Source organism: Cephus cinctus, unplaced genomic scaffold (genome assembly GCF_000341935.2).
Source record: "Cephus cinctus unplaced genomic scaffold, Ccin1 Ccin1_scaffold0160, whole genome shotgun sequence".
Lineage (NCBI taxonomy): Eukaryota > Metazoa > Arthropoda > Insecta > Hymenoptera > Cephidae > Cephus > Cephus cinctus.
Genome location: NW_014332886.1, coordinates 3,228,413 through 3,253,235, shown reverse-complemented (window position 1 = coordinate 3,253,235; position 24,823 = coordinate 3,228,413). Strand labels below are relative to the sequence as shown.

General features: G+C 42.8%; 1 protein-coding gene and 1 long non-coding RNA gene across 2 annotated transcripts in view; one reads left to right on the top strand and one right to left on the bottom strand.

Moving 5' to 3' along the window:
- Positions 1 to 24,823, bottom strand: part of LOC107263643 (dentin sialophosphoprotein) — an 80,991-nt gene that overhangs the window by 16,363 nt on the left and 39,805 nt on the right. The window contains exons 7-8 of the mRNA XM_015731074.2: positions 21,474 to 21,513; positions 8,429 to 8,562 (exon numbers count right to left, since the gene is read on the bottom strand). Coding sequence (XP_015586560.1) covers positions 8,429 to 8,562; positions 21,474 to 21,513 — 174 coding nt within the window. The remainder of the gene's footprint in view (positions 1 to 8,428; positions 8,563 to 21,473; positions 21,514 to 24,823) is intronic.
- On the top strand, positions 16,071 to 19,136 carry LOC112493800. The gene is made up of 4 exons (XR_003058581.1): positions 16,071 to 16,486; positions 16,800 to 17,027; positions 17,099 to 17,645; positions 17,825 to 19,136. It is a non-coding gene; the product is annotated as an uncharacterized LOC112493800 (long non-coding RNA).

Below are 24,823 nucleotides of genomic sequence, written 5' to 3'. Positions count from 1 at the left end.
GTTGTCATAAATTTTTCGGTTAGCCTGCCCACAATCCTCGTTATCATCAGGACGGGACACCCACGCACGAGACAGCCAACGTTGCCAAAGTGTCACCAAAGCTAAGAATTCATCGGTAAGGTTAACGTACAGCTGGACTACTGAATGCTTCGCGAGGATTACGGTTCCATTCTGAAAGGACCTCGGGATAAAGGAAGAGAGCCCGAATGGCGCAGGTTGAGAGACTAAATGATTGTTTAGATAAGTTTGAAAAATATTTCGATAAATAATGCGACCCTAATCACGATCATCCTAAGTCAATTGATTATCTGTAGATTCTTCCCTCACGTGCGATGACGTTCCCTCGTGTCTTTCCATGATATCGCCACGGCAAACGATCGTCGGGTTTATTTGATCTGTGCCAGGAATAATAAGACGACAAGATAGTCGGTACATTATATTACAATACATAACGAGTCGAATGAGCGTGGGTGCGAGGACGTGCGGCGCCACTGCCTGTTGCATCTTAACATACGTATCCAGAGGTTTCCTCTGTTACTTGTTTATTTAATTATCTCTCTTTCATTCGGCGCGATTCTACTTCAAAACCCATGGGACCTGCTCGCTTCGTTCGCTTTCGCCGCTTGCTCGTTTTACGCGACGAGAGGACAGCAGGTCTCTTGTGTACACAAGACACGACAGACTGGATAACCAGATTTCGTGGGTACTCTTTATCGTAGCCGTTTAAGAATCTTAAAGAGAAAAAATACCGTCAAGATACTCCAAGCTGAAGGACCCGACTGTTGAATGAGAAATCAAGCCAATACAGCTCTGAATATCTGTTGAAGCTCTCGAGTAGAATTTTCACTTGGTCGACAGATTCATTTTGTTTTCCCACTTCGAAAGAAAAAGACACTGGGCCAATGCGCCGTTACGTGAGCTCGCGTAATGGCAACTTGATTAATGCGTTCTGATGTAGCAGAGTCATACGAGAGAGGAACGGAGACGAGTGGACGTATCATGGGTGTGCCCGGTGAGCAACCTGTTGGCAATAACAGTGCTGGCAAATGCCAAAAGGGAGAGCCGCGTGGGTGATACGGGAGAGCCGAGCGGAATGATAAGAAAAGTAAACGAGGGAAGAAAAAGTCGAATGTTCAAGAAGTCTTCGATGTTCGGCCGAGCGCGCGAATGATTAATGAGCCAGGAGTTTGAGAGGCCTTCGGCTACGAAATAGCATTTGCAGTCCGTTTGCGTCCAGAAGCGACACGAGAAAACGCGATAACACGACGTAGCAGGGATATCCTGAAATATGTGGAAACTCGAGAAAATGTGTGTCTCTGATAAACGACAACCGTATTGGTCAGCTCCTTAGTACTATGATCAACGTGACAAGTATGCCTGATTAACGACACAACTTAATATATTTGCAGGTGCAAAGTCTTCGGCAGGATGTACACCTGTTACCGTCGCCATTACTCTTTTGCCAGTTTACCAATACTTAAGATCTGTCAATGATGGTAGACAAAGTATTATCAGTGCGTGGCTTTGTGGCAGGGTTAACAAGGATCTCCAGAATGTAACTGGGACTCTCTGTATGTAAACAAGAATGGCTGGGGACGCACGTATGCACCGCGAAACGAGGAAACACTTTCGACGACGAGCGCGACGCTTCGCGCGTCCCTTTAAACGTGCATTTCAAATTCTAAGACACTAATGAAAGGCAACGCTGAGGCTCCTTTGATTTCTACGCTCAAAGATCGCGACGAGCGTGAACAAAATGACAGTCCGACAGCAGGTTGTGAAAATAGAGGTAACCTTGTGGAAATTCGAATGTCTTATCGAATTTTACACCAGGGAAATCTTATTCGATAACGTTGCTGATACCATGACTCTCTCTTCCGGCGCCTGGAGTCTCTCTCTCTCACACGACTTCCGGTCAGGTGCATTCCCGCAACCAACAACGTTTTACCGCAGCACACGAGACCCCGTTAACCTCAAAATACGGTACTTGGTCAAGTATGAAAATGTCAATAAAAGAACGTAAAAATTAAATCGACAAGGCAATGGAACCACGTACACCGACTGAAAGTCTAAATATGAATTCTGGCAAGGTCCTGTACAACGGATAAAATGAAAAGTCACAGAGGTAAGTCGCAAGCTGATAATAAAACTTTTCTCCCGGTACCTCAGTCCGCCGTAAGACTACGGAAATTATCGAGGACAAAATTTCCTGGGACATTTTTATCCATAATTCCGAGCACTGCACTGACAAGCGGATATGGGTGGAAAAAAGAAAATTCTAAAATACACAAGCTCGATATTGTCGCTATGACGGATAAATTTTTTTCTTTCAGATGCATAACGAGAAGATCAACAAAACGAACCGATCGATCGATTAGCAAAACTCATACGTTAGAGAGGAGTTTTGGTTTACTTTCTTTTCGGTCGGCTGGTCGACGACTCGTTCATTGTTACGAATTAATTATGCGCGACGCCACGGGGCACGATAATTGCCGTTTAATGGCACAGCCGAGGAGACATGACCCCAGCGATACGCGGTTCGTAGAGAACTGGATTGCCGGATGGCATAGGACACAGCATAGGACAGCATAGCGTGGAGTACGCTGCCGCTATGGAGGAGGGAGTTCGGTTGATTCTCTTCTGTCAGAGCGCGCGCGCGCGCGCCTCTCCGTACGATGCCAACAGCTTTGCCGCCTCCTCAACCTCCTTCTTCAGGAACCTTCATAACCTTCTCCTACTCCGACTCTGCTCCTCTCGCTCTCTCCGCGACATCTTTATAAACTTGCCAGCTAAGTCTTACAGCACCACCACCGAAGTAAACATCGACGTCAACGTCTTCACTTCGGAATCAGTAATGACATAATGGCCAATCCCACAATAGACTCCTGTGAGATCCAGGTAACCAGGCAGCCTCCCTTACGCAGGAATAAATTCATCGAAATTTAAGATAATACCTCGGTGATCCCAAAGACAATATCTTTAATGCATTTTACCAGCTTCCCTGAAGGTAAGCGATACGTTTCTTTTACATGATTTTTGCCAAATTTTAACGAGTTGGGATACCTGTAGGACAAAATCTTGCCGATATCATTTCGCACAAATGAGACCAAAGAATGGGTGGATTTCGTATTTTGTTATTGCCATAAAAGCTCCTCCTGTCCTTGGACATTGAAAAGACGTGATTACGTATCCGATAGCTCACTTGAAATTATACGGGTTTTTATACAAAAGGGATGTTACGTATTTACGTGTGTGTATATATATATCCCTTTAATCTTCACAGAATGCCATGACGTAAACGGCAATATCAGGATAAGTTTTGTTAGGTGCTCGACATAAGATGATTCGGTAATGCGAGTGGTTATGCCCGACGAAATCGTTCGACCATGGCTATACGTAAGATAAGGAATACGATAAGCTGGTAAATATGTGTTTTACAAATAGAAAGGGAAAAAAGTAAAAGCCGCCGTTCGCGCGAGACGGCACTTCGTGCTACATTGGCTATTATCGGAGGAACAACTAGTATGCTTATACGTGCGTGCTATATGGGAATGAGCTTGTAAGTTCCCGTCGGGCCCATTCAGTGACTCTGTCAGTCCCCATCGGTGCCCCGTTAATCTTTCAGGAGAAAAAAAATATACGAGACCCTCACACGTACTTATATATATATAAACATATATATGCTCATGATGTTGATGCAGTTTGGTGTTGGAACGCGGATCCTCCGTTGCAAATGACATCGGCACCGCGACGCCGCTGCCAATTGTTTTGCCAGAAATTCAAGGAATCGCTGGCATTCGTCCAGACGATTCGGTGACAAGCGACCGGTAACAAATAATTTTCATATTTCCCGCGTTAATCTACTCGCGCGTCCATCTTATCGCAATCTTCTTTTTTAATACAAAGTTACTCTGAAACCTTTCTTCTTTCTGCTTACGGGTGTATCGTACATACAATATTTTGAAAATATCTATATAGTCATGAGATACGTATAAACATACAGAGTATATTAGCAGCTTTGACATACAAAATAGTTTTTTTTTTTTGTAAACCTTGATCTTCTTGTTACCGCCATGTTAATAAGCATCTGGTACATGTTAATTATATAAATCACTAGTTGAGCGATAGAAATCTGATTATTCAGGATAAATTAGAGAACCGGAGGAAGGGAGAGGGAGAGGGAGAGAGAGAGAGTAAAAAGTATGACCATCCCGTCGGGATGTTACTACTTCGTACGAGAGATAATGAGTCTGCGACAGACTAGTTTTACTTATCTGAGTGTGACTTTGCATAAGCCGATATTCAAAATGAGTTCGTTTGCATGGATAAGTAACTGAGGACTTTTCGGAACGGTTGGAAATTAAATGAAATACGAATGAGATTAGACAAAGATTGGAGAACTTGGTTAAATTAACAGAGATAGGTTTGGAAGGAGTTCGAGTCTGTATTTGTAGAAATTATTTTGAAATTGGCAACCGGTACCTAAAATTAGGTTAGCCTTCGAAAAAGAAAGAAAAAAAAAACGAACAACGATTTTCACGAAATATATAAATCGGCTTAGACATATAATTTTTTCCTTTCGTTCAATTTAACAAAAAAAAAAGAATATCAAAGGAAAGCAGCAAACAATTTTTTGTCAATGAATCATCAGACGTCATTATATTACTTTACACAGTATATAAAACGTCTAATAATTAAGCGTACAAAGCCCTTTGGATAATTGCGTATACATATCTAACGATGATACTCTTCCTACGTCCACCATTATTACGGGACGTAAGTATACATAGTTAAATCAACTAATCTAAGTAAAACCCGTCATATTACAAGTGCCAAGAATGTTAAAAAAAAAAAGACAAAGATATGCAATACGACAGTATAATAAGATAGATAAAAGCGAATAAATTTCAAAGAAATTAGAAAACAATCGAATCGCATACCGATTAAAATATCGATCGATAATCGAACGTACCTGAATTCATCCGTCTACGCAATACCGACCGTCGGTATCTCGATGACGTTGATCACGATCTAAATTGAGCTCCTGCATACCAGGAAAGCAGCTCTTGAAGGAGTATAAGCTACCTTCGACGTAATATCAAACATCGTCCAGGATACAATTTCCATGTGAGCCGTACTCACAGAAATCTACGAAGTTACGACGAATTCGGTGTAACGCTAACTGTACAACGAGTACTTGACTGTCGCGTCACGTGCGATTCAACTGTTCAGCATTCAATGCGCGAATATCGTGATATCCTTACGCGGCGGTGTGATAAACAAGACCTACAGCTACCATTGTCGCCCGTGCAAGAGTTTACCACGTACAATATATAAATGGCGACTGTACATATACAGAATGGGTAGAAGGGAGAGAAGAGTGGACTGGAGTGATAAAAATAATTTTTTTTTCCCTCAATGCCATAAATTATCCGAATCACGTGAAAAATCAGAGAGGAACCGTTTTACATATTTTTCGAAATCGCCTCTTGGATTCACGTATAGCTGGTGCATCGTGGTCAGATAAGATTCGCGAGATTTTCGCGAACGTCCGCAGTAACGCTGAAAGACGTTAAAGAAAGTAGACGCGGCGTGAACTGTCGAATACGCTCCTGCGTATCCTACGCCTACTCGATGTCGGGACTGTAGACGGATTATTAATAACACCGTACAAAGGAGTGGGTAATTGTGCTTTTTCATATGTCTCTCCCCTTTATTTGCCGGAACGTCACGTGGAGAGAAATCGCCAAGAGACGTATGATTGGGCTAGGATGGAAATATGTATTATACGATGTTATAATAGAAATTCGTATATCCCGACGAGTTCACTCTACGAAGATAAAGCTTCCGTTGTGAGATGATAAGGCGAATCTCACGAAGATTACACACAAGAATTTTTCGTATTAACCTTCCACAGCGGTGACGACGTCCACGCGCCTAGGAACGTAGACTGAAAATTACGACTAGGAGCACCTAGACTATAGTCTGTCATGCACGTGGCCTGGCGGAACATTCCTTACGGTAAGAAAAAGGTCGCCGGTACCTGAGGGATTAAATATTTCGAGAATCGGGAGAGAATCTTCGAAGGGTATAATTTCAAGGTCGAAATTATGTTTTTGATCCTCGTAATTTCTCAGGTAATTTCGACTGAGCGAACTCGTTAAAAAATATCAAAGTCTTATACAATGCGAATAGAAAGCTTTTTTCAAATTCTTGTATAAATTTCCGAGCTCGGACATAAACCACTCGTGTTCTCAAGACACGTGTAGCTCGAGCGACGAACGAAAGAGAAATGGAAATATCATAGTGAAAAGAAGAAAAAAATAGTTGTAAAACTCCTTGTAAACGAAATCGTTGAGTAACGATGCTGGAGTGCAAGATGTGCACGAGGAAAATTAAAATAGCGGACTAACGAGTTTATTTACATTTGTTTGCTGAATACGAGCGCGATTTCGCATGCCTTGACGTAAGTGACGAGAGGTGTGGCCGACAAATATTGTTAGTTTTAGTATCGCCGGTTCGGATATCTACAAGAAGATAGAGCACGCGGCTAAGCGAATTGACCTAAGTTCGCAAGGAATTAAAAAATATACAGCGATGTAACAGTCCAATAGAAATCGAATTATAATCCACGATGAGTTCATATAGATCGAGACTCTTATCAAAGCAGCGACGAAACAAGCGTCGGGTAGCTTCTTCTGATAACGCTTATCTCGTACATTCGGTTCCTATGAAAAAAATCTGTCAATATATCTATATATATCATAGTTACGGACACACCTTCAAATGATGGGACCTGCTCGATCGATTATTGATTATTGAAGGATTAATTTTAAAAATCCTTAGATCGTGGACTGCATAAAACTCTAACTCGTATGTATGTATACATGCAAATATATATATGCGTGTCCTATTTTAAAAATCAAGACGTGTCGTGTTATGAATCAATTAATTTGCCTACTGTCAATGAGAAAGCACGAGTGTACGTGTGTCATCGTGGATTGAAACGCCCTACAGAGGTACTGATGATCCTAATAGAACCAATGACAAACCCAGATGCAATTCGGTATTACAAAGCGCAGGCAGTTCCGAGGCTCATGGCACAATCGATTGCACCGATATAATACAAATCCATCAGGCTGCTGATGTCCTACTGTCCGAAAACAAGATTCTCGAAACGTCCCTGAATTTCATGGGTTCGCTGGGCGACAGGAATACTGATACCCAGGGATAGCAAATTTTGATGAAAATCATAATCGAGAAGAATTCAAGTTATGAAGTCCGTATGTCATTGTATTTATTTTTACTGTAGCGAATACGGGGTCATGTGGTATAGAAATAATTAGATCGATATAGAAGAAGATCGGGACACGAAATTTTTAGCATTAAATGATCGTCGGTTACTATGATATTTTTCGTTTGAGACTTCTAATTTTCCATGGAATGGACCACAGAATAAGATGGCTGAGAAACTACTTTGTTAGCCCGATCTAATGGATTTATAATGTGCATACAAGTTGGACGATAATACTGCTCGTGGTTTCATGTAAATAGGTGTTGTTTGTGCATCAACATTATTGCGATTATCTGTAGCCTTGAGTGGAAGTAATAAAGCTGAGGAGCACGCACGTATAATATTACGCGAAAGAAGATGGATGTTTGATGCAAGTGTTGATCATTCAAAAGGATGTTTCAGTAAAATAGTCTGATATAATTAGACGTGAGCAATGCGTGTTTTCATCTACACGTATTCAAGAGTCTGATGACCGGCAAGCGGCCTCGAATTCACAGAGCGGATGATGGACTTTATCAATTGATTTGGCATGCTACTGCACGTGGATAAAGAAGAAATCTACTAAATTAACAGAACAATTCAAAGTCGACGATGATACAATAACTCTGCCATTACCGACTGCAGGTCAAACGCAAAACAGATAGCAGTGGATCAGAAAGAAATTCGCAAAAGTTAACCTAGCCATTCGGGCGGTTCTACCTTACCGACGGCACCAATAGTTTGTCACTCTTTTCCCTTAGTTTCCATACAACCAATTGGTTATTTCCGTTTCGACAAACGAGATGCCTGATCGAATCACGCAGATTTCGCTCCATCGTGCTTCGCTCTACTATTCGGATTGTCACAGAAAAAAAAAAAAGAATGAATGATTCAACATAATGACGATGATTCTGCCTAGGACAAATAGCAGCAAGAGTTGCGTACGTGATGGAACTCACGATGTCACTGTCGGATATAACCTGAGCTCGAAAAGTATGATGAAACGAAGCAAAGGCGAACTCGGTAATGAAGTTCCACAAGTCCAATTACATTACGAACTTTACGCGACCCCATTTTACAGGGGTATAAATAAAATTAAAAAAAGAGTCCTGAAATCTCCAAAACAAAAGATACAAGAAAAATTCGGAAACTTACTCCTCGTGAATCTCTAAATAGAATGGCGGCATGTACAGGATCCAGCAAGGCATCGGAAGCTCTATGGGGAACAGCCGGTGTGCCGAGCGATAGTCGTCTCGCACCTGGATCCACGGAACTTCTCCTGAGAGCACCTGTGAAACAAATAAGTACACTTAGCTGAGTTATTGCCAACATTACAACGAAACCTTGAAAACATCTGATGTAATTCAGAGGTATTTGACCTATAGAAACGAAGGCTCTTTCCATGGACCCTACAAAATATTAATTTCCTGTACGAGTGCCAAACAAGAGGAAGAGCGAGAGAGACAGCAGCAAGCTTAGCTCAAATAAAAATTGGTCACCAAAAGTCTCTTCGAAAGTCATCGACTTGCCATTGAAAGGATTCGACTCCTTCCGAAACACCCATGGGATATTGAATATTTCTCAAGAAACTCCCAAAGCCCTGTACTCCTATCGTAGCCACACATTTATACATTTTCCTTCGCGAAAATACATACAATTAATTACTTCGATCTACAATCTCGCAAACAACGTGTATCTTCGAGGCACGCAGTACATAACACGCTGCTCCATTATAATTTCCATTCCTACACAGCGCGTTACACGTAAATTGAACATTTCCTACCTAAATTCAAATGACCCTTGCGTTCGCGCACTACGCAGCGTACTCAAAGTCTCAGTGACTTCACACAATGTAACAGACAAAAAAGCAGGTATTTCTCGAGCTATGCAAATTCTAACAGTCGCATTGTCAACAACAAAGAAAAAAACCGAGCTGGACGCCTCGGCGTTTCCAGTTAAAACGCAGAAACAACGGAATTCGAAACTTCAGCTGTAGCTTCGTATATGGCGAACGATCTTGACGAGCGTCTACAGGCTGACATAAGCATCGGACCGGAAGCGTCAGACCTTTTGATACCGGTTCGACCAGATTATTATTCGAGCTAAGCATAAACAATAAGCAAAAGATTGGATACGTGTACATTATACGCGCGACCGAGTTGACTAGATATAATGGACGAGGGGAATGGGAGGAACGGAGTATCGAGTGTCCAGGTTCCCACGACATTTCATAAATCTATAATAAACCATTTGTGGCATTCATCCGGAAAACAGAAATAAGATTGAAAAGCTTCAGCAAGCGCCCGTACTTTACCAATACAGATATTACTATATATATACATACGTGACGACAGACCAGGGTCCGAGTGAGCCCCGGTACGTAGCAAATTGATAACAAATTGATAAAAAAAAAAACCGCACGATCATTGTCGATAACATTGAGAAAGAAGACGCGTACAGAGATACGCGGAGACAATAATGTATTACAGATCAGAAAAATACTACTAATACGATATAGACGTTTCGATTCGGGTACGCTTTGAAAAGAAAACTAGTATAGTTCTTTCGATGGCCTACGCTATGCGAATCTGACCAATCGTAAAATCACGCTCAAAGACGCACCAATCCGGCTCGGCCGCTTATAAGGGCAAAGGCCACATAAGAAGAGCCGAGACTATTTCAATGAGTCCGTTTGGCTTTCTGCACGTATGCAATATGCATCGATAGATCGCTGGACGTTGCAGCTATGGGATTGTTGTTTACCTCCTCATTACGAATCACATGACTTTTCTAGCCTGACCTCGCCGCTTAGGAATGAATGGTGTTTTTTTTCTATTTTTTTTTCTTTTTTTTTTTTCTTACCGATTAATTCGACCTACTGTTATCGCTATTCGCGATATAGTTAACATTGCGAAATATAACGTCCTTGCTTCGGACGCTTCGGACCTATGATATCATTCGAAATAGGACGATTCCTGTTATGCACACGCGCTGTATAATTCTTACGCGTGAGGAGCACGACAATGTATGACACATAGGTAATACATATAAATATACCGGGTGATAAAGTAGAAAAAATACTCACGTGAACAAAACAGCGTGGGTTACTGATCTAGTTACTTTTTTTTTTTTTTTATTATCCCGGTATACATACGCTATAAGTAAGAAACGCGTTGAAAAAATTCTATACATATAGTTAGACGGTACGAGCACGATAAACGTAATCTTTGCGTGTCTGAAACTTGAAAGCATAAACAGTAGTGAATTCCAGGTAGCGTCGAATAATACATAAATTAGGTCACGCGAATGTTTTTATGTAAAATGAAAGAAAAAAAAAAAATTACGATAAAAAGTAATCCTAGGAATAATATAAGATAAGACTGTAAATGCCCTTGAATTCGAATTTAGAATCGATTGACAGTCAAATTCTTAACAGGATCAGAGTTCACTGTTAGCCACAGTCATTAACCATGCACAGCATTGTGGATGGTGCACTAGGTCAAGGCTCGCCTTGGGCAACGCGAGGGTCGCGGCTAATAGTTAATGACCGTTCAACGTACGAGGTCGGTTCGCCGTAAGGATCGAAGCGTATAAACGAAACTGTAGTTAATACAAAAAATTTTCAATTTCTCGAGTCGCACAGTAGATTCGGGCGTACTTTTAATTCCGATCTCGTATAGCACGTGGGCAAGAGTCGAATGCGACGGGGGCTCGGAGGAAACGAGGAAGGAGACGAAGAGTGCAGGGCGCTGCTGTACCACGAAGTAGAAGCTGAATACGTCGTCAGCACGTAGATCTCCGAGACGGCAAGATGCTTTTTACGAGTCGTAGCAAAGCGAAGGGGACAGATCGACGTGTATCTTTTCCCTGAGAACAGGGTTACGTAAGGTAACGTCGCCGAGTCAACAGGATCGAGTGCCGGCGGACGGAAGGGGCGCAGCACGTGGCGGAGAATTGTGCAACGCACGAGACAATAAACCGTAGAGCAAAACACGATCGTGGCTGAAAAAAAGAGCGCCAAGTTCATTGGGCTGCCGAGGCCCCTCGCGCCCGGAGAAACAATCGATGCACGTAGAATCCAGATATATAATAAAATTGTATCACCTTGTAAAAGGACTTGCCGACGAGCACCCCCTGACCTATCGGACGTTACCTTGTCTCAGGATGCTCTCGTAGATTCTGTATGTGGTCTCGCAGTCGGCTTCCACGGGTCTGATGCTCCCGTCGAGACTCTGACTCCTGTTGCGAAAGTCCTCGTCGCGTTTCTGAGGTACGTCCTGGCACTCGCTCTGCCGCCTGATGTGCCCTAACCTCCTGCCGAAGTGCCTGATCATTTCCTGGATCGTGTGATGATGATGAGGCTTCTCGTGCTCCCCGGTTGGACTTGGCGAGGACGGCGAGACTGTGCCGCTTCTCGTGTGGTGATGATGATGATTGTGATGATGGTGGCTCTGGTGAGCCTGATGACCAGTTCCGTGAACGGTATGATAGATGGAATGATTTCCGTGCAAGGGATGCCCGAAGCCATAATTCGACGACCCGGAACCATGGGACGAGCCGTACGACGTCGAAGAGGCGTACGAGTGAGTCGAGCCGACGGAGCCGCGACTGGTTTGTCGGTCGTAGAGCAGCTTGTTTACGTCCTGAGGATGCTTCTGACCCAGGAGATCGTGCACCAGTCTTATGTCCGGATTGCAGGGTCGTGCCTTTTCCTCGTGGCCGCTCTTTGGGTCACTGTGAGCACCGTGACCGTGATGCGAGAGCAGATGGGTGATTCCGTGCATTTTTTTCCCTCCCTTTTGTATACGTTCAATTGTCAAAGATCATAAATTGGACTTTTTTGTCGATTGCTCATGGACTCATCGTACGTGACGATCCATCGTCGATCTTCTTCTAGAACGAAAGGCTTCTTCTGGTGTTCTTGAATACGATCGGCGATGTTGTTTTTTTTTATTGCCAGTAGACCTCTCTCTTGTAAGGTTACGAAATCCAGCTGTAAGGACATACTTTGTTTTTCTATTTTTCATTTTTCTATTTTTTTTTTGTTTTCCAAAAAAAGATTTCTTCACTAGACCACAAGCTCACTTATCGTGCCACTTATCACTGCCTCATGTATTTTAGTATACCGACGGTGGTAAAATCATCATCGACTGCAGCAGGGAGACGAGTGACATCCGACGCCCGAGAATTCGAGACGTCATCGGTCAAATGTCTTAAGCGCGCAATCCCGATGCTACCGAGTACAGTGACCAATGTTTTATCCGAGCTCGATTAGGATTCGTAAGCAAGAAGAACGGAGATTACGATTGAATGCAAAACGTTCGATGTCCCAAATATACCTACGTTATAAGCAACCTATGTATGGACGTGCTTGAGAAAGGGGTATTACGTAATGGGCACGCGTCACTTATACAAATAGACACGTCTCATTGCGCTCTTACTAGTGAATCTCATCTTGGCAAAGTGCTATTGTCACATGCATAAGTCATTCTCGTTGCGCAATCACTCGAGGCTGTCCAAATTGCAACAATGGCGTCAAAATGCATTCCCGGTATGATTCCATAAAGAGAATTCGAATCACCCTACGAGAGCTACGTGCATATCGAGTGACAGCGCGAAGCGCGAATGAAAAAGGACGAAGAGAAGGGATTTCGAAATATAGCGAGGCCCTTTTACACTATGGCAGGTGACCTTGGCTCTTTCGACGGAGTGTACCTGAACAGGGGTTGCGGCAGGAAACTTTAGGGCGGATCGATCAGAGCGAACGGGAGAGGTAGAATCCAGGAACGCACGTGGTGTATACCGTATCCTCCTAATACAGGAAACTCCTGTATTACTCCCGTGACGGAATTTCATTAGAAAATATTAATCACGCCTACAGTCCGTTTACGTCTCGGTTTCATAAAGTCCATTCTGACAGATAAGATCTTCGGAAGTAAAATGCGTACGTCACGTGGTTGACTCGTCGCGATGGAAAAAAAAAAAAAAAAAAATCAACGAAATACATAACCGACAACCGTAATCAAAGGACGATGAAATTATTTCAAAATAATTTTGCTCCTTAAAATTTTTTTTTCGCTATTTCACTTTTCACCGAACTCGTAATAACATTACGATAATTGAACATCGTCATGCGGATAACCCAGATAACCTCGATAAGCGTTACCTTCGTATCGTCAGTTACAATATGAGATTGTTATCGCCTAACTGACATCAGAGTTCGATGATTCTATTTACGACTGTGGCACGGCCTCGAGATTAAAATAAAATCATAAATAAAAAGGTCCTTCGTTCACGGCCACGTGTTCCCGACTGCCATACGAAGGAATCTGCGGATGTTGATTGGATTTGGGAAAAAAAAATTTATCCAGACCATGTGCGTCCTGGATTTCAGAAGTCGCCGAGTGATGTAACGTCCAGGAGCAAATTAACGGAAGGACAGACCAAGAGGTTGTCGAAGTTGGACATGAGTAACCAATTCGATAGGAGAGACCGGATGTGCCCGGGCTGAGAAAAATAAAAGTGGATGGAAGGACCAACAATTTCGTGGTATTTGGGTCGATGACGGGGAAGCTTCGGGAGAGTCTGTCGGATGAGTGAAACTGGGACGTATCGACCTGGAGTTTCTCCCACCGAGGGTACCGGGAGTGTCGTACCAGCTCATCCCACTTAGTCGTTGGGCACCACGAGGATCAATGCCGCTCCTGGTTCAGGCGCAATTTCTATCGTGCGAAATCGCTGCCCACTCTACTCAATATCGGCGAGATGAAGGTAGGAACCTTGAAATTTTCTTCGTTGCCCGTACGAGTTTTTGAATTTTTTTTATAGTACCGGTTATTACCTTAAAAAATATATATTTATAAAAGATATTTCGAAAAATTAATCAGAGATAAGAAATACCTGAGAAAAACGTAAACCCTTCGTATATGGTTTTAATCGGATGTGTTATGCGACGAAAAATTCATGGAGTCAACAAACAGCTCTGAGTTATATTAAATTCGTATAATCCGCTTGATCTCGGTAATCATTTAATTACGGATTACAAAGTCCTAGATAACGTCTAACGCGCACGTACGATTTGAAGGCGTGAACGTAAGACGAGATTAAATTCTTGCGATTCTCAATGTTATCAGTCGCCAAAGAATCCAAGATAATTACTCACAAGATCGATCGATCTTTGCCTACGAAGCAACGAATCGAAAATACATTATACATCGATGATCGCCGTGACACAATTCAAAGAGAGGACCGGCGGGAAGCTTCTGGCAAAATATCGCGTGTTAGATACAAAAATGGATTAGCCTAGACAAGAATCCCTAAGAGAGACGATTAACTGACGATTAGATATAATTTGACATCAATTGGGCGATTGCTCTTACGAAACGACAAGATTACGGATAAAAAAAATTTTCTTCGCGCGTCACTCCGTAATTGTTAATGAGCCGCGAGTTGTGACGCAACAACCACCAATAGCAATAAGTGCAACCACGTGCCGCAGTGTCGGTCGTAGCGGGCAATCAACCTTACAGTCCCACGCGTGACCATCGATGTGCCAGATAAACGAAAGTATGAAAAAAGATATAAAATATGCAAAAAAAAAAATAAAAAAAAAAGTATATCCAAAACTTGACACTCGAGTAATCAAAGTCTCTGAGTCGTGCCACTATCGAGCTGGCCGGTCCGCCTGAGACTGCAATGGATCCTAGAAACGTTCTGGCAAGGTGAAGAGAAAATGGCCATAGAGTCTCCGCGAAGGCCGCCTCAAAGTCGAGGGACAATCTCATAGCGCAGTAAATGGAGTTGAGCTAGGTCGTGATGAAAGTGCAGCGTCAACGTCACGAATGCACTCGGCGGCGAGCTCGTCGATAGCTATGATACAAATGTATATCCTGTCCTGTGGCATGGCATCGCGTACTTGAGAATTGCATAATTCAGCCAATTGATCAACCGCAGTCGTCAAGCTAGAATCGTGACTGTACGGCCGTTAGATACGAATAAAGAAGCGTCGGCGCGAATTGCACGCGAGCGATTTTACATCGGGCCAAGTAACGGCGAGGATGAATTATAAGAATTCGAGGCGAGTGCGAGCCCGTTCCGAGAGATAACAAACAACCATACTCGATTTGCTGTCAAGCCCTGAAGAGACGCCTGCGCTTGAAGGGGGAACGAAACAATAATAACAAGCAACTCCATGGATAACGACGGACGACGTAGAAGCGTCCGATGGCAAATAAAGGAAAGCGGAGCCGCCGCTCGGTGCCCGAAAGGCAATGCATTCCAACCAAGATAACTAATGCACACATTGCATCTTTGAGTCCGTATCTAACGAGGCGACTACGTCTTACTCCAATGTTATTGTTATCCGTTCCCATGCGGCAAAGCTTAGGTTGCATCAATGGAATGATCCGCGACGTTGCGAAGGAATGTGCAAGAAAAAAAAAAAAAAAAAAAAAAAAAAAAAAAAAAAAAAAAAAAAAAAAAAAAAAAAAAAAAAGAATTCAAAACCGAGCATTAAATCACAACTGACAACGAACCAAAAATAATATTCTTGGGTCGTCGACGCCACTGACACAATTATGCTCGTTATCGTAATTGCGCAATGATATCTACGAAAGAACACAAGATTCGAATCACAACCGGTTCCTCCGAGTGTGTCCATAGGTTTGGCACCGTACGAGGAGACACGTATAATAATTTATGACATTAATAAAAGTTCCCTGCCTATATTCCTTGAGTGCCGTGTCTATGAGAGACTTTCTCGTCACACGGTATATCGCGGAGGGAACAAAGTAAACAAACGGTTCTTGTTTTATTCATTCGCATTTATTTTTTCGTCCTCTGCCTTTTGAGACTTACTGTACGTGTAGCGGTACGCGCACGCGCACTGAGGCCTTATTGGCGAAACATGTGGTGCGTTCGGAAACACGATATTTCAATACGTCCTCAGAATAATACCGAACCCGAGGAGACCTTGAACCTACGTAATAGCAAATTCTAAAGTTATATTATCCGTGCCGAGAGGCGAGAAACCCTTTTGCGATATAAAATATCGTTAAGACAACACGCGATATTGGGTTACCCGAAATTCTAGCACGGTTAGAAAGCAAGCGTTGCAAGTATACGCGTATTTAACACGGGAATAGCCTATAAGGCACTATGACCAAGTAAACGCAGCAGTAACGTAAAAAACAAACCGAGCCAATTAATATAAAGGTGAGCCAAGCACATTTTCTTTGCATATATTACGTATGCTAATCGAAAGGGCGAATGCTATAAAATTCGTGAGATTGTAAACAAGAGAAAGAAAAACCAATCGAACGATGACAACATATACGAAGGTTATTGCTACCAGATAGCAGAGCTAACCTAGCCTACTATGCGCATATACGTCGTACGTATCAAAATCCAGTACAGCGCATAAAGTGCAAGTTGACAAATTGACCATTCATCTTCCTCTCGACCTTCCACTTTGGATTGTCTCAGTCTGCCAATGTTAACCTAACATTACCACTGCGTTTCATTACAGTACGCATAACACACAGTACGCTACCACCAATTAATTTCTCAATTGCGATGACGATACTGCCTGACGCCATGTTCGTCCCCATGAATTTTCAAACCCTAAGCGTGATCGTGTAGAATTGAAAAAAAAAAGTCTATAAAAAGATACATGCACTATATTCAATAACGAAACATCAAACTAGAGAGTTATACGTGTAACAGACTATAAAACCACGGAGCACTTCCGTTTCCGGTGAGTAGCAGCATGGCCCAGGATAACGAGTTGAGGAGAGTCGTGCGACCTTGAAGTTAAAAATTTTGCAGGATCACCTTGAGAAGCAGGACCACGTCGTACTGTCGTTCTCCCCCTCCACTCCATCCCCTTCCCATCCCTTTTACTTTCCTTATTTTCCCTCTCGCCCTTGAGGCTGCAGTCTGAGTACGTCGTTTGGTCGAAGAGACTCGAGCATTGTCCACGGCTTCTTTTTCTTCGACGAGAAGGATGAAGCATCACCCGTTAAAGTGCCTTCCACGTAACTCCACCCTATACACGGTTCGAAGTAATCAACGCAAAATGTCTCGATGCCACTACTGACCGCGATCGTTTGCCGTTTCGTAAGCGTTCGGCTAATACGATTGCACGGAAAGTGAATCATCGGTCAATAGTGATTGAATGCTAAGGGCTTTAGCGGCTATTTACATTTTACACGGGTCATCCCAGTGATTTACGAGTTTCGAGATACGTGGGAGCTGCGTCGCTTGAAAGGAGGCTCGAGCATTTCGATTTTTCAATCGAAATAAATTCTGCGCGTCGTCGTACGTGGCAATTGAAGATACCGCTTGAACGTATGACAATCAAAGTGAGCGATAGGTCGGTATACGTTTATAAATACAAAGAAAAAAAAAAAAAAAAAAAAAAAAAAAAAAAAAAAAAAAAAAGAAGAAGTGAGATTGCAGCAACGCGATTGGTACATGTTCAAGGAGACGCATTGAACGCACGTTTATGAATATATATAAAAGATAAATATATTTATATCGTTGTTTTCTTAGTTTCCAGTTAAATTAATTACATGAAAATCTTCACGATTCTACACGTTCGACGTACGAGCCCGTCCTTCGTTACTGCAACGCCGCCAGTAACTTAAACGACCCCGCGACCAATCTTGTCGCGCATGGAAAACTCGATAGACGATTTTCACGATCCAACTATTCCGAGACTGGCTGTTAATTCATCCCGAGGACGAGAAAAAGGAGTTAAGGCGAACGTTCACGGAGATCACTGCTTTCGTCGGAGTTCGACGAATATTTTTTACGTGTTAGAAATCTTTTTGACATATCATTCCGTACCGCGCAAATGATTTCACGTTGGTTAATTTATACGCGAATTCAATTATACGGTAGACATTACGTTTACTGGTACAGTGGCACAGGAGCATAGGTCCGATAAAAAAAAAAAAGCATGTTTTACGCAGGGAGGCACAAGACGAAAGAAATCGAAGAGAAATTTTCATCCTAATCACGAATTACTTTGTTTGAATTAAATTTCGACGTCATCGCGAGAACTATTTAGGAAAATTCCAGTAACGCGAGATCTGTGCGTCACACAACATTTCCTGTCAGAGGAGCAGGTATCTATCGTTTGCATATGCAAGAGTAGACACTTGCATTGGATACAGTAAATGTACCTACATATATGTTAATGTATATGTACACCTGTACATTTGATAGCGACAAACCGCAAGAAAACATAAACATCCTTTATACCTTATAGCCAATATACGTATATGCACTGTTATAGAAATCAAACTGCGTGAATAATTCGTACCTCTCTCCAACACGATAACTCCAGAGCCGACCGTTCATACGTGTTTTCACAGGTAAGGCGCTTTTTTTTTTACAGAATAAGATTCAAATTTCCCGCGCATTGCTAAGTTCTCGGCATTGAGGTCACGGCGACGTAGAGGATCGCGCTAATTGGTCAAAAAGATTGAACGTACGATTAAGGCGACCCTATACCAAGGACCACGAGTTAATAAAATTATTAGAGCCATACAGCGCGTATAATAGACGGCAATGATCGTCTCTCACATAAGTAGCATAAATGTGTAATGACTCACGTAGTGTCATTGATCGTGTGGCAATTTTGAAATTCTCAATGAGCCCGAATTGTAACACACGACGCTCTAAGGCTTGTTTCGATTAATGGCTGATCCCCATTAACGGACACGAACGATGCCGATGGCTTTTGAAAATGATATTTATTGGTATGCATACGTAGACGCGAGTCAGCGAAAGTATCATGCAAATGCGTAGGCGTTTTGTCAAAAAAAAAAAAAATTCATTTCAAAGCCATTGTGTCGAGCGAAATTTGAATAAAAGTCGTCAGATTACGAATAATGAGAGATTCACCCTGGCCACAAAGTGCCGCTACCAACTGAACACGCAAATAATTTGGATGTCGGGCGGGGTTTGATAAAAATAAAATTTGCTACAAGATTCCTGTACGCGACTATATTTACATAGAATGGCAGAAAAAGGAGGTAATGACAAAGCTATTATTTTGTGTTTGCGAGATATACGGCGTGGGGTGTGGTCTTTTTGTATGTGGAATAGCCTAGTGAAGAAATCTTTTTATTTAATTTATTTTTAAGTAAACATCATCGATATCGGCATGAAATCATTATTCGATCATACAAGGGACAATACGATTATTATATTGTTATCAATAATGTCACAAACGAAGTTACGTCGTTTGATTTCATTGAGAAGTCCGAGATTATTAATCGAAAAACCGTATTTCATGCGAGCGATGGATAAATTTACTGAAGCTTACCGTAACGTGGTTGAGAGTCTTTTTCTTTTTCAATTTTTGTTTTTCCTTATCTTTTTATTGTTATTCAATTATTCATGGAAGAGGGGCATAGTTTTGTTATTATTACGATAACACTCGTTTTATACACGACACTCGTAAGTAGTGAGTGTCTTTGGCAAGATTTAGAGAAAAGTTCATCAGAAGCAAACGAAGGACTCTTAGGAGTGAAACGTAATATTTACGACAGAAGGAAGTTCAGCGAATCAGCCGGTTCCCTGATATTGATGTCGTTGTAAGAACATTTGTGTCCAAAATAAATGACTTTGAAATCTTAATATTATTAAACAAACATAGTAATATAACATGGCAGAGAACCAAAAACTATTAACATTTGAAAAAAAGCGTAAATCGATCAAAATGACTTGACCACGAAAATAAGTCAGTGAAGGCGCATCGGTAAAGAAAGCACGAATGTTATGCGGCAATATTTACATGAACACTCGCCTTGACATTGCGAGTAACAGAATTGAATATACATATGCTAGTTCCACATTAGCCTCTGATCTATTAGTTCACATATCGTCTAAATCGGATCTAACGGAAGTCGAGGATTTAAAAGACCCGAAAAATGTTGAGTAACAATTCAGAACCAACACGTAAAACAGCGGAAGCACTCGCGACCAAGACGTGGATCCGGACTCCACGCCGTGGACACAGAAAGTCACGTATACAATAAGTCAGGTACTGTAACAGTTAATGATTATAAACAAGACACCAGCTGCGGGACAGGTCATCTGCTTAACCTGGCGACACACTTCTATCACGTCGAAGTCCATTCGCGACGACGTCTTCGTTAAGAATATTTCGGAACGACAGCCGTCGAGTGAGGATCCTCACCGAGAAAGAGATATCTTCCCGGAAATCGAGACGCTACACGAGTACGGCCTCCTTTTCTCTCTCATCGATCGACAACTCTTCCTTTCGGCATTCGTGCAGCTCGGCTAGTACGCTATGACGCGACGTACCTTCCCGTACGCGTTGCGGTATAAAAACAGTCTGAGGCGCAGGTCTCCTGTATTCCAGGTCTCCGACTTGATTCGGAAGTGAGAGCCCTCGAGCCACGAGGAACTAGACTGCGCGGTTCTGCGCAACCTATGGCGCATTCGCGGCAACGACACTGGTGACACCTATCGGCAGACACCTTAAGCTCGTTCGCGAATTACGGTCAACCGCCGTCGGTAAAGTAACAGGTTATCTTCTGAACAAGCGCATACGTGTGAATTACTGTCATTTCTTTATAACTGTCCCATATATTATGAAGCGAATTTAAATAATGGTAACGAGTGAGCACGGCCAAAAGGAAAAACATGGAATATTTTTCCATTAAATTTGTCACAGACAGCCATTCGAAAACGTGGCAATGCAGTTGGCTCTTATCCCATTTCAGTTTGTGTGAAAAACGAACAGACACTAATTACGCCCACACAGCAGAGAAAGTGGATTCTACGTCGTTCGCTATTTCCACGTATTTCAAAGTAGTTGATGAGGACGCACCGATGAAACATAAATTAGATACTCGTTAGCGACATCAAAAGGGGTTTCACCAGTTGTTAGTTCGATCTGTTCTTTAATAATTCGCCCACGCCAACGAAATTATTCCTACAGCAGTAATACGAGCTGCATGGAAAGAGCATTCGTTTCTACGTTAAAATGTAAACCTAAGACCCACTATAAGAAGGTAAGGCAGTAGACTTGAAAATATTCCTTGATACCATTACCATATGGCTATTCTGATAGCCATCGTCTGCACACCAATTCCAAGATAACACAGCCGAATGACTGTTAGAACGATATTATAAAAAGATCAACTGTCATGGTTACACTTACTCTGGACTGCTACCTGCGACTGATGTTGGGCCGCTGCTCTCTGTAAGATAAACACAAAGAGAGATTTAGAAAAACAATCGAGTTCTCGTTACGAAATATCGTGTCAACGGAATACTCCGTCTGACCGAACAATGAAAGTTCACGATGAAACACAACGAGTCCGTACATTTTGTAATATCAGTCGTATCCCTGATGTCTCGAGACTCTTCGAATCCAACGATCGACTCCTGGGCTTGGCGCCAAAGTAATCCGCCCCATCCTTCTTGCCACTTTTTATCCAACGGAAGTACGAGGACATTTTATATTGTCCTGGATGCTACACATCCGTGTCACAGTGCGAGCTAAGTAATTTTTGTCTTTTTCTTTTTTCACTACAAATAATACAACACTGCCACCACGATTTAGTTCTAACTTGGCGAATCGTATCAAGGTGAGATTCGTCGAGGCTAAAAGAATTTCGCAAGAATCGTTTAACATTGTGCCCCGGATACGTTAGTCAGGCAGAGAGCAACAGACAATACTGTCTATCCTACATGACACACGGCTGTCTATATATACGAGGAACACGTTATAACCTTATGACACGCAGAGCCGAATAACGCATAATGAAACAATATATCGAATACTCCCATAACGTTTCCCCAGAATTCCATTTAATCTCGGCAGCGACGTAGGCGATCGTACAAAATTAACCTCTAGGACGGCCGGGATTTCTTAAACATCTACAATCTTTGGACTTGAAACTTTAATACCTATAGGAAAAATACGAGACCGAAGTGAAGCCGAAAAATCGTCCAAGAAAAATGTTCACGCGACGTCCGACAGAGGGACAAGGTGCAACAGCGAGCAGTTGCGGTCACCCTGTAATTTGGTGATAAATAATCCCACGGCATCGCGGCCTTAAGCAACACACGTCTCTCGGCCGCTTCGGCGGCCGACTGCATTGTGCATAAACGGTGAGCGAAGCGACGCAACGTAAACGCACGTATAACATCCAGACAAAAGTGTCAGCATCGCCGAACGTTTTTCCCATTCACGCAAACAGAGACGCGAATCTCGATGTAAAATCGTTCACCTCTTTTTTTGTCACTGCGACCTAACTTAACCTTTCCAACCACTGGGAACATGACGCGCATAGGCTAAGAAGTTCACTTTCTTTTGACTCATCCATCTAACGCTCGACGTATGAATATTTAAAGATTCTAGACAACGCCTATAATTATTAACGCAATTGCCACGTAACGCGTATCCGATCCAATAAAGATTCATGGGAAAACGCAAGATAAGTCATTTCCAAAAAAAAAAATTTGCAAAACTAACAAAAATTTCAATCTCACCCGTCGCCCACAATGCCGTCGCAGTGACTTCTATCGGACTTATTGTTAGTTGCCTTTGAAGATTTAACGGCGCTTGTACTAACGAGCAAAACCCATGTGGATTAACCCAGTAGCAAAATAAACGTAATGGTTACCCGTGGAGTGACTAGCTGTTATCAACGGCCTTCGACGAAGCAGCATGTTTTCAATTATTACCGTCGAGCTGTAATAGCACCTATATACATATATACACACGCATAAACCAACACGTTGTTCTCCAAGAGGCTAAAAAAGATTGCAAGATCCCGTCCGTATTAAGAATAAAACTAGACAACTAACCTCGCGCCAGGGCGACTGTCAATGAAAATCCGCGAGTACCTGGAAAGTCCCATACAACGGTGCGCAGAGCGTAACGCGCATGCGCGCCGAGCGTGAAAGGCGCCCTGAAAACGGGTAAATTCAAACGTAAGCCGATACACGTGGTAAATAAAGCTCGTACTGTCTTACGTAACTCCCTCGAAACCCTAAGTACGCGCGCAGATGTCATTCTGCCTGTACGTGACTGTAGAGAAAATGTGGAAGAAGAAATTTTTCAAAAATCTGAAATCTTCCAAAAACTTCATTGCAAAGCACGTTCGGTCTCCGTGTCTCTTGTTATTCGTGTACATAAGCGTACATCGGGTCTTACGGCAATATTGACTGAGAGCCACTGTATCGCGAGGGACCGAGCGACGCGCAAATACAAAGAGACAAACGTCCAATTATTGACTCACGTGTTCCACATGCGACAGGTGCGAGACACTCGCGTCGCGATGTTAATACGTCTCCGGTATCATCTTAATGGGGGATAAACGATTCCTTGGTCTCTGACGTCGTGCGAGAGTCCCGCGCACAATGGTTAGCCCAGTTAGCGACGATAAATTCAAAACGATGAATATTGCCCTCACTTATGTATACCGACTTGACCGCGAGAGAGTCGTTCGTCCTGTTAATTTGCAACGACAGTTCTGAATTAAGTCACACGCGGCAGGTACAAGGCGACCGAGCGTATATTGGTGCTACATTAAAAAAAACACAAAAAATTATTCACCACGAAAACTTTCTACCGGTACGTGTATCTTCCTGCCGATCGCAATTAGCATGGCGAACGGTACAAGAACGATTCTCGTCCCAATTAACGTAACTCGGAGTACAACGATACGCTCTCGAGTCCTTGCGCCCTACGAAAATAGACATAGGCTGTATCGACGCGACGCATCGTTCGTCCTTTAACGAACTTCGCGATCGTTCGACGTGCAGAGTTACCTCCGATGCTCTTAACGCAGCTTCATTGCCCCGGCTCGCACCGATCGGGTTAATTAACCTGGCAACGATCGACCTATTATTTTTTCGCTAGGCGCACCGGGCGCAATTTGTGCATCGGGAAGTGCGGACGGAGGCAAAAGAGCGATGTGTTGAAAAAGAAACCGAAATCCAAGTAGCCCGAGCCCCATACGTAATTCCGAGGTAGCACGGAGGTGCGTAGGGAAAGAATGTGAAGAATTTTCCTGAAGCGCGTATCGTATTGTTATCCTAACGTGCCGCGATGGTTTCCCTACGATTTTCCATCTCTTTTCTTTCGTCCCCGTCCCAACGTACTGTTGCCGCTCGTTTCACTCGTCTCCCTTACTCTTACACTTTGCCAGGCCTCCCGACGCTACCGACCACGGGTCTCGCTCGACGGGCAAACAGCTCGGGCATTTCCATTGCAAATGCCGCATTGTCGGTAACCCGGGATGACATCGTACGATCTCGCTTTCACGAGGCTGACACACAACAAAAAAGACAGTTACGAGCTCGAACCCGAATTATGCAATTTCTCGGGTCGATTGCACGGGCGCCGCTCGTTTCTATCGCGGTATTCCCATTAATTTTTTATTACTTGAAATTTACCGATAATCCAAAAAATATATATCAAGGTTGTACACGTGCGCCGTGTCACGTTTTGGTTTATTTAACGATATTGACATTGGAATTAATGATTATCGATGAGAG